The sequence below is a fragment of the Bos mutus genome, chromosome 22 (assembly GCF_027580195.1).
Source record: "Bos mutus isolate GX-2022 chromosome 22, NWIPB_WYAK_1.1, whole genome shotgun sequence".
NCBI classification, from domain to species: Eukaryota; Metazoa; Chordata; class Mammalia; order Artiodactyla; family Bovidae; genus Bos; species Bos mutus.
In genome coordinates, this window is record NC_091638.1 from 70,823,756 (window position 1) to 70,834,304 (window position 10,549).

The 10,549-nt window shown below is 53.1% G+C and overlaps 1 protein-coding gene across 1 annotated transcript; it reads left to right on the top strand.

The window, feature by feature from the left end:
* Positions 1 to 26: 26 nt before the first annotated feature.
* Positions 27 to 8,724, top strand: MTA2 (metastasis associated 1 family member 2). Its single transcript, XM_070359606.1, has 18 exons — positions 27 to 429; positions 1,188 to 1,255; positions 1,630 to 1,723; positions 3,558 to 3,675; positions 3,805 to 3,868; positions 4,052 to 4,169; positions 4,448 to 4,550; positions 4,756 to 4,855; positions 5,030 to 5,218; positions 5,322 to 5,396; positions 5,522 to 5,580; positions 5,731 to 5,828; positions 5,938 to 6,077; positions 6,333 to 6,561; positions 6,885 to 6,974; positions 7,311 to 7,429; positions 7,530 to 7,672; positions 7,894 to 8,724. The coding sequence occupies exons 1-18, from the start codon at positions 402 to 404 to the stop codon at positions 8,057 to 8,059; spliced, it is 2,001 nt and encodes a 666-aa protein (XP_070215707.1). The 5' UTR covers positions 27 to 401; the 3' UTR covers positions 8,060 to 8,724.
* The last annotated feature ends 1,825 nt before the right edge of the window (positions 8,725 to 10,549 follow it).

Here is a 10,549-nt window from a genome sequence, read left to right on the forward strand (position 1 = left end):
TTGTTCTCCGGATCCGCCGAAGGTGTTCCGGAAGGAGGCGAACCCCGAGGCGGGCCGGCAAGTCTTCGCGGCGGCCCTCAGAGTCCAACGTCTGGTGGGACTCGGCGAGGGCGGGGGTAGCTGCAGCCCGCCTCCGGTCCGGCGAGATCCGAGCTCGTTCCGGAAGAAGCCGAGCGGACCGGCGCCGGTCTCGGCGTCCCGGGCGTGAGCCTATAGAGGCGGCGGCGACAGCGCGGGCCGGGATGAGCCGCGACGGCTGAGGCTGCGGAGGCGCCGGCTGCGCGGGCCCGACTGAGACTTCTGCGAAGCGCCGGCCCCGCGTTCAGGGCTTCGCTTCGAGTCCTGCCCTCGGGAGCCTTCCGGACCCCTTTGTGCGGCCGGAGGCGGCGGCGGGAACGGCCATGGCGGCCAACATGTACCGAGTGGGAGGTGAGTACCGGGCGTTAGGGGCTTCGGGGCTTGGGGCGGGAGAGGTTGGGCGCTGGGGTCAGAAAGGCTCGGCTCCCAGCGGCGCGGGGAACCGCGTCTAGGGCGGCGTGGTCCAGAGCGCGGACCGGAACCGGAACCGGGAGCATGGGGAGCGAGAGCGCGGGGATCGCGACGCGGCCGGGCTCCAAGACTCCCGGGGAGGCTGCGGGCGGCCCGACGTCACTCTCAGGGCAGCGTCTGGGCCGCCGGGGTCGTAAAGCGGGATTGCGAAAGTGGTTCCAAAGGGGCTGACAGGGCAGGCAGGGGGCGCGAAAGGCCGGGGCGACTGCTTGGCCACCAACGGGGGAGCGGCCGGGAGGTTTCCTCTTCCCAGGCGTTATTGTGCGCCTCGGTTCGCAAAGGTGGGGGCCCTGTACAAAGTGAACAATTGCTCTCTTGACCGAGACTGGGATGCAACTCCATCGCTGAGTTGTGGGGACCGCTGAGCAGGGGAACCCCCTGCTTCTCTTGTCTCCTCCTTAAGGCTCACTTTTGAGCGGAGGATCTGATTTAAGAACTGGGTGATTAGGGTTGGAGGGTGGAACGTCTCTCCATTATTTTCTGCTAGTCTGTACACTTGCGCATTTCAGCGTCCTCTGTACCTAGACCCTTATCTCCTTTTGGTCTACTCAGGCCTCCTTTCGCTCCTCCCACTCTGGTGCTGGACTCTCCCATCTACTCCTCTGATCTTCCCGGTTCTTCCCCACCCCCTCCTACAGATTACGTCTATTTTGAGAACTCCTCCAGCAATCCTTACCTGGTTAGAAGGATTGAAGAGCTCAACAAGGTGAGTGGAGCAGAGGCCCGCCACTCCCCCCTACCCCCCAACCTCCGTCTTCTTTTTTCAGAGATCTGTAACTTCAGGTGAATGAGAGACAGAGATAACACAAACCCTGTCCTAAGTACCCATGCATATTCATTCATTCATTTATTCCACGCATTCAGGAAAGGCTATTAAGAGCTTAGTGGGAACTTTACTGTTCTGTTTTTTGGGGGGCCGAGGAAAGGGATTTGGAAGTCTGTCCTTAAATGTGAATCTCTTGATTCATAATTTGAGTTTTTCTTACATTCTTTAGAAACTTGTTCACTGATGTTAGTCTCTTCTTTATGCATTTCCACTTTCAAATGATTAGTTTTCAACACCGATTTTTCTCTCCTTAGACTGCAAATGGAAACGTGGAGGCAAAGGTTGTGTGCCTCTTCCGGCGAAGGGACATTTCTAGTAGCCTCAACAGCCTGGCTGATAGTAATGCCAGTGAGTGTCTTTGTCCCCACCCCCGGTTTCCCTGTCTCCCACTGCCCATGATCTGAAGCCTGGGCATGTCCCTGCAGGTGTTCTCTTGTAGCATGCCCAAGGCAGGGGTGTGAGTTTGGGGGTGGGAAGTGCCTGGTCTGCAGAGGGAGGCCTGTTTTTACATGTTGGTTTAGAAGCAAGGTGGAAAGGCCATGATAAGGAAAGCCAGAATTTGGCTTGTGTGTGAGTTGTATATTTGTGAATTTGCCTTTGTGAATGGTGTATGTAAAAGAGATGATAGTATTTAAATCGGGGATGAGGAAGCACTTTAGAGAAGCAGACCTCTAGGGGGACAGTTTCGGTTATATTGGGATGATAGGTGGTGACTGTGAAGAGAAGAGACTGTACTGAGAAGCGTGCATAATAGGAAAGCAGGTTTTTGGTGTGATCATGAGGTGGTAAGGCTACACTGATGGGAGAAAATAGGAAGCCAGGAACATTTTCTTGCGCTTTTCCTCTATTCTCACCTCGCCTAGCTTCTCTCACCTAGCCCTGTACTCCATTTTACATCTTTCCCTTTTCTTTTCACCCTATCCTGCTTCTCTTGATGCTTTCATCTTTTTAGATACATAGCTTTCTGTTTTCTTTAGTTTCTTTTTCCTTTCCTGCTTTGGCTTTCTTTCCCCTTTCTCTTGTTCTTCCTTTCTAAATTATTTTCCTTATTTTGGGCTTCTTTGAGCATTGGGCGTGAAGGGGTTAACGAGGACTTGGGCCGACCAAGTTCTCTGGCTCTCTGGGGTTTCCAACCCTGTCTGGCAGGGGCTGACCTTGGTCTTGTCCAATCGGAAAGGCTGTGGGGGGTGTGGTCCCCCTTGCCTTAGCACAGGGTTTCCGGAGCACACAGGCAAGGGGTGGAGCCTACTGCACACCCCTACCCCCCCCCCCCCTTCTCCTTGAGGTTGGGAACAATGCACCAATGAGCCTGGGCCTGTGGCTCTTCTGCCCCCTCCCTGTTTGGTTGGCACCCAACCAAGTTAACCCTTTCCACTAAGGTTTCAGGGCAAGTTGCAGCTCCTTGGGGGGGAAGGTGTTGGCACTGGCTTGAGAGGTACTGTCCTTGAGAGCCCCCAAACAAACTATTATTAGCAAGTAGAAAACAAGAGAGTTAGGGTTGCATGTGATGTTTAAGAGCAGAGTCTCCTGAAATTTGCAGAGGAACTGGTAAACACAATTTTGTGTGATGCTTTTATTTATTTATTTATCTTCACTGAATTTCTGGACCCCAGGCTAGTTTAGCAAGAGACAAGTGTGATATTCTCGCTGGGCCTGGTGTGGGCAGATGTGTGCTATATGAGTGGTATCTGAGCATTGGCACCTGGGTTTGCTGTGTGTTTGTGTGGCAGCCTTTGTACTCTCAGCATGTGTGTGTTCAGTGTGTCTGACTCTTTGTGGCCCCATGAACGTAGCCTGCCAGCTTCTCTGTCCACGGGATTTCCCAAGCAAGACTACTGGGAGCAGGTTGCCATTTCCTTCTCCAGGGTATCTTCCCCACCCAGGGATCCAACCCCGTCTCCTGCATTGATTGGCAGGCAGATTCTTTACCCCTGAGTCACCTGGGAAGCTCTTGTACCCTGAGCAGCTCTTCCTTAAGAGCACTCATTAGTGATGAACAGTTGGGAGCACCTGTGATGGCAACGGGAGGGCTAAGAGGTCAGGGTGGTGTGGTAAGGATATGGAAGGCAGGTCCCTGAGGAATGTGAGGAAAACATTAAATATTTTCCCTGGCTTAGAGTTTTTAAGGTGGCTTCTTTCTGAATTAGTTTCTGACTTGCTTTCTTCCTCCTAAATCTCCCAGGGGAGTTTGAGGAGGAATCGAAGCAGCCAGGGGTGTCAGAACAGCAGCGACATCAACTGAAGCACCGAGAGCTTTTTCTTTCTCGGCAATTCGAATCATTGCCAGCCACCCACATAAGGTATGGGGCAGTCAGGGCCACTTGGCTTGCATGTACTTATTTAGAAGGTGGAGAGGAGGGGCTGGTGTGCAGGAGATGCCGCGCAGAGGAAATGAGCTCACCCAGGGTTTTCTGACTTCTCTCCTGTAGGGGGAAATGCAGTGTGACCCTCTTGAATGAGACAGATATCTTGAGCCAGTACCTGGAAAAGGAGGTGAGAAAGAAGTGTTGGGAGAAGAGGGAGGGAAGTGGGTATTGCCCCGAAAGGCAGGAAGAAAGTCTGACTGGGATGAGGTACAGGTTGACAGGCTGCCTGTCTTGGGAACTCTGGATAACCCCCATGCCCCCTGCCTATGAGGACTGCTACCCTGCTTACCTTCTCTCTTTCTGTCTCCAGGACTGCTTTTTTTACTCACTGGTGTTTGACCCTATGCAGAAGACACTTCTAGCTGATCAGGGAGAGATCCGAGTTGGTTGCAAATACCAAGCTGAGATCCCAGATCGCCTGGCAGAGGGTATGAAGCAGGAGAGACTGGGTTATGACCACTGGGATGTCTTAAGATCAAAGTCTCTGAGTGGTGGGCCTTGGCTTTGTGTGGTGCACAGTCTGCGTGGCTCTGTGTTAACAACCCGGGCAGAATGGGACCTTAGGAACCTGAAGGGGGCAGACGGGCACACTGGGAAGAGAAGTCTGAGAGTTAAGATGGCTAATAGCGTCCAAGGAGAAGATGAGGTGTTATTGTGTCAAGGTACCTATTTTTCTCCTGGATGATACCACTTCCCCACTCCCCAGGAGAATCTGATAATCGGAACCAACAGAAGATGGAGATGAAAGTCTGGGATCCAGACAACCCTCTCACAGACCGGCAGATTGATCAGTTTCTCGTGGTGGCCCGGTGAGGGGTGGGTGGATGGGGAAGATGGGCTGTGGGCGGTGTGGACATAGTTCTGAGTCATGTTCTGAAGAGATGGACTTTAATTATTTTTGGCCTGGGTGTTGTCCTTTTTTATCCACCCCCCCCTCCCACCCGCCTCATCTGGCTTCGTTCCTCAGCCCACTCGAACTTTCTTCTTTCCCTGACTTCTCACTCTGTCCTTTAGAGCTGTGGGGACCTTTGCAAGAGCCCTAGATTGCAGCAGTTCCATTCGGCAGCCAAGCCTGCACATGAGTGCAGCCGCTGCCTCCCGAGATATCACCCTGGTGAGCAAGAGTTGGTGGGTAGTTGGGTGGGCTGTGTTTTGTGGGGACCTGCAGAGCCTCGGAACTCTGCAGGGAGGAGGTTATCTCTGAGGTGGGGGGGAGTACTTAAAGAGCAGCAGGGGAGTGGTGCTGAGAGTTTTAGGTCATCAGCATTGCTTCCCACCTTTTCTGTAGTTTCATGCAATGGATACGTTGCAGAGGAATGGCTATGATCTGGCTAAGGCCATGTCAACCCTGGTGCCCCAGGGCGGGCCAGTGTTGTGTCGGGATGAGATGGAGGAATGGTCAGCCTCAGAGGCTATGCTGTTTGAAGAGGCCCTGGAGAAGTATGGGAAGGATTTCAATGATATTCGCCAGGACTTTGTAAGTTGCTGGAGCTAGGAGGAGAGGTGGAAGAGGTGGCAGATGAGGGAACCAGGCTCTGGGGCCAGATCCCAGCTCACCCTTCTTCTCTCTGTCTCTTCAGCTACCCTGGAAGTCACTGGCCAGCATAGTTCAGTTTTATTACATGTGGAAAACCACAGACCGGTACATTCAACAGGTAAGGTCTGGGCTGGGGAGGCTGGACCAGAGGCCCCCTGCTCACCTCTGCTTTTGAAGTTGATGACACCCCCCACCCCCAGCTGAGATGCTCTGATCCTTTTTTTCTTTTTCTCCTTCCCGCAGAAAAGATTGAAAGCTGCTGAAGCAGACAGCAAACTAAAACAAGTCTACATCCCTACCTAGTAAGTATGATGGGTAGGGTGTGTTTCCTCTCTCTGCCCGTAACCTGTGCTTTTCTAAGTGATGGGGGGTGTACAGGAGACAGGGGCAAATTATTATGGGGACAAAGTGGAAGTCTTTCCTTGACCAGTTCCTGGTTTCTCTCCCATTAGCACCAAACCAAACCCTAACCAGATAATCTCTGTGGGCTCAAAACCTGGCATGAATGGGGCTGGATTCCAAAAGGGCCTGACTTGTGAGAGTTGCCACAGTGAGTTCCAGAGGGGGATAAGGGATGCCGGGGGTGAGTGGGGTGTTTGCCTGAGAGGCTCAAGTGGCATTTACCTCCTGACTGTTCCCTCCACTCCATGCTCCCACAGCCACACAGTCTGCCCAGTGGTACGCCTGGGGCCCGCCCAACATGCAGTGCCGCCTCTGTGCTTCCTGTTGGATCTACTGGAAGAAGTACGGGGGACTGAAGACCCCAACTCAGCTTGAGGGGGCTGCTCGGGGCACCACAGTAAGGATGGATGAGGAGCAGGTTGGGGAGAGCAGTAAGCTAATTGATGTGAGCTTTAGGCGAAGGCCAGAACACCCAGCTCCAGTAAGGTGATGGCTTGACTGCGGGTGGTGGAGGTCGGACTTGGTGTAGTGGTTGGGGAGCCAGGTGGTCAGGACAGCAACAAAGAAATCAGGTGGAATAAACCCTCTGCTGGCAGTGGAAGAAGGGAGCCTTGGTGACTGACTGTTTTCCCTTTATCCTCTGTCCTTCCAGGAGCCACACTCGAGGGGTCATTTGTCTAGACCAGAAGCCCAAGGTCTCTCCCCCTACACAACCAGCGCCAACCGGGCCAAGCTGCTGGCTAAGAACAGGCAAACATTCCTGCTCCAAACCACAAAGCTGACCCGTCTTGCCAGACGCATGTGCAGGGACCTGTTACAGCCAAGGAGGGCTGCCCGACGACCCTACGCCCCTATCAATGCCAACGCCATCAAGGCAGAGTGTAAGGGCAGGAGTGCTGGGCTGGTGGCAGGTTCGGGTTGCTGTGGCCAGAGACCAGGGTTTTCTCTGGGTGTTTAATGACAGCAGGGGTAGTAGGCTGCAAGGGCTTGTTAGGAGATTAGACATGGTTCCTTGGGACTTCCTGGTGGTGCAGGGGTTAAGACTCCATGCTCCCAATGCAGGGGGTGCAGGTTCAGTTCCTGGTTAGGGAACTAAGATCCTGCATGCTGCACAGTGTGACGAAAACCAAAAGACTTGGCTCCCGGCCCCCGAGGAGACCTGAATAGTGACGCACCTTCAGAAGCTTTCATCTTTGTTCTCCAGGCTCCATTAGACTTCCTAAGGCTGCCAAGACTCCACTGAAGATTCACCCTCTGGTGCGGCTGCCCCTGGCAACTATCGTCAAAGATCTGGGTAAGGGATGGGGAGCTAGATGACTCAGGGTGGGTTTAGGATGGGGAGCCGCTAGGTGGTGTCTGGCTTTTATTAAAGACCCTTCTCTTCCCCTGCTTTTTTCTTTCTCACTGAGTCCAGAGAGGGTTAGTCTTAACTGTACTTTTCTAGGATAAAAATGTTCTTCTCATAAGCTATCCAGTATAATTACATACTGATTGATGGAAGAACATGTTTATATATGACTTTTGAAATACTGCTAATTACTTGTCAGACCCCTCTCCCATCACTACTTTCGGGTAGTCACAGAGAAAGTGTGAACGTTCTCCATGGTTTCTTTTAATTTTTTTCTGACAGTGGCCCAGGCACCTCTGAAACCAAAAACACCTCGGGGTACCAAGACACCGATCAACAGAAATCAGCTGACCCAGAACCGGGGACTGGGGGGCATCATGGTGAAACGGGCCTATGAGACTGTGAGTGAGCCAAGTGGAGTTGGGTGGGCTTTTATAGCTTTTATATCTGATGGGTGTCTGGGAGTCCCCTCTCTCACTGTGTTGCCCCACCTTTTTCCAGATGGCAGGAGTTCCTTTCTCTGCCAATGGAAGGCCTCTGGCCTCAGGGATTCGCTCAAGCTCACAGCCAGCAGCCAAGCGTCAGAAACTCAACCCAGCTGATGCACCTAATCCTGTGGTGTTTGTAGCCACAAAAGATACCAGGTAGGGAGCCCTCCATGGGAGGGGCCGAGAGGTCAACAACCCAGATGGGTGGGTATGGGAAAGGAAATAGGAGGATCTGAGCAAGAGCAGCTCCCCGAGACTGGGTTGCAGGGAGGGGGGATGCTGGGAAAAGATGGGCTGGAAGGTGGCATTGTAGTAGAATGTGGAGCTTCACCTTGATGGTCTTTGGTTTTTTTGCTGCCTCTTCTCTTGCCGGCCAGAGCCCTGCGGAAGGCTCTGACCCACCTGGAAATGCGGAGAGCTGCCCGCAGGCCCAATTTGCCCTTGAAGGTGAAGCCGCCGCTGATGGCAGTGCGGCCCCCAGTCCCTCTTCCTCCTTCGTCACATCCTGCCAGCACCAATGAGCCCATTGTCCTGGAAGATTGAGCACCTGTGGGGAAGGGAGGTGGGCTGAAAGCTAGAGGGTGGGTGCACAGGGCACCTAGCCTCCCTTCCCTCTAGTATCAAAGGGAATGAGGAGTGAAGGAGGGAGGGAGCAAATGAGTGTGTCCTTGGAGGGGCCGGGCGCCCTCTGGTGTTAGCACTTGGAGGCTTGTCCCCTTCTAATGCCTCTCCATGCCTGGTGGTGGAGGGCAGACTGCAGGAACTTGGCTCATTGTGGAAACCTAGCCTGTTTTGGGGGGTAGGAACCACAGTTGTCTTGGACAGTTTGGGGGGGAGGGTTTTTTAATTTTTTAAAAATTTTGCCTCCCTTTGTGAAAGGGGATAGGGAAGGGGAAGAATAAACAGATACCAGGTGGTGGTATCTGGTTGGGGGAGGGGGGCGTGCACTGCCATGACTGCCATGTCTTTTTTTTTTTTTTCCTAATTGGGGGTTTCTCTTGCTGTCCGGTGTCCGGACTTTCCTAATTGGAGTTTGAGGCCCCTAAGCTGGTATCAATCCCAGCCTATGCTCGCTCTTTCCTTCCCTCCCCTTGTCCCCTCTGCCTTTTGTACGCCAGTTCTCAGAAATAAAGACCTTTTGTCTGTTTTTTTAACCTCGGATTCTGTAATTGGTTCTTATAGTAACAAATAAAAAGCTGTTTTCTTCAGCTCCTCCTGGCTCAGCTATTCTCTGCTGTGTGTGTGGTGGCTTCTGTAGGAGGAGGTGTTTGTGTGTGTCTGGTGGCTTCTATAGGAAGGTGTGTGTGTGGTGGCTTCTGTAGGAGGGGGTGTTTGTGTGTGTCTGGTGGCTTCTATAGGAAGGTGTGTGTGTGGTGGCTTCTATAGGACGGGGTGTGTGTGTGTTGGGGTGTGTGTCTTGGATTGGGAAAATAAAGGACAAAGCACAATAGAGAAGGTGCAGATGGGGCTTGCTCTGGGAACAGCTTTACGTGCTATGTAGCCTGGACAGGTGGCTTGGTCCCGTTATTGCTTTCCTGTGGAGTCCAGACTGCTCCCCAGCTGCCTACAGTACTGCAGCCCAAGCACCATCTTGGCCCAGCTTCATTAAAACAGTTGCGATGTGCTGGTTCTCCGAATTGACTAGTGGATTCCATAGAGGGAGGGGGTGTGCGTGTGTGTCTAGTTTCTTCTTTATTTTCCAACTCTTACTCCCCCTTTTCTTTTTACTGAAGGAATTCTGGGAGTTGCTAGAGGCCAGAGCAGGATGTATACCACTTTGGAGGGTACTGTAGGATCATGCCACCTACTTTTCTGCTACTTCAAGGATCCCCAAGGCCAGCCTCAGCAGCTGCCTTGATATTGAGGTCCCCCTTGTGGTGTTTCCTGCCTTTTCGGGTTTGGGAGACAGATTAGACACGAGCTGATTCCAATGAGAGGAGCACCTTGGGAGAGAAAAGTTAAGCTTACTGTCTGCTCCTTGAGCACTTTCTTTAGAGATAGGGAAAAGCCTAAGCAGCAGACTTACCTCGAGTTTAGTTTGAGACGCCTGACTCAGGTCGGCTACTCTTTTCACAGACCAATGCTGTGGGTTGATCAACACAGCAGGAGCTCCGTAGCCCAGCTGATAGGCCCCTCTATCTCATGGTCCCTGTCTCTGGGGCCTCCTCAGTTCCCTTGCTCTCTTCCTGGCCTAAGCCAACACCTCTAGTGTCGGGAGGAATGACCACTACAGCGGTCTGCTGTGGTATCAGCACCCTCCAATGTTTTTACGCAGTTGCCATCACAGCAGTTTAGGCTGCATGCCTTTAAATGGGCGGGAGGCTCTGGCATCTGGTGAATACTCCACGCAGACGGCTATTGAAGAAGAAAGGCCATCTGGCTGTGGGCCCGTGGAGTTCTAAAGGTGCGCGCGGGGAAGAGCTCCCCAATCAGGGCTAGGAAGCCGGCGCAGAACAGCATTCTGAGAAAGGACCGACGGTAGAGGAAAGAGGATAAGAGTCCTCAGAAGGTTTGGAGACTAGGAACAGCCCGGGCCTGAAGGACCCGCCTTTATCTACCAGGGAAATGGCAATCCAATCCCATGGACAGAGGAGCCTGGTAGGGTACAGTTCATGGGGTCGCAAAGAGTCGGACACGACTGAGCGACTTCACTTTTAAATATGGGGTTGAGGATACAGCCCCATGGGTCTCTACTGCCCCTCGAAGGAGGGCACAGCCTGCCCTAGGTCACCCAGCAAAGAAACCGCCGGCTGTCAAGGAGGGTGCCAGGCAAGAAACCCGGCTCAGACCTTGTGGCTGCCTTGTGAATATTCATGCTCTTGGGGCCAATCAACGTCTCAACCGCTCAGAGCACACCAATTGGCTTACCGCATGCAGATAAGCATCGTGGACAGTTTTCCAAAAGCTGGTAGAGACCTAACTCCGGCAGGACTCGGAACCCTGAGCCGAAAGAGCTCGGTTTTAGCAGGCGTGTACCGCGCGATTGACCGACGGCACGTCACTTCCTATTGGACCGGCGGAAGTTGCTTCCGA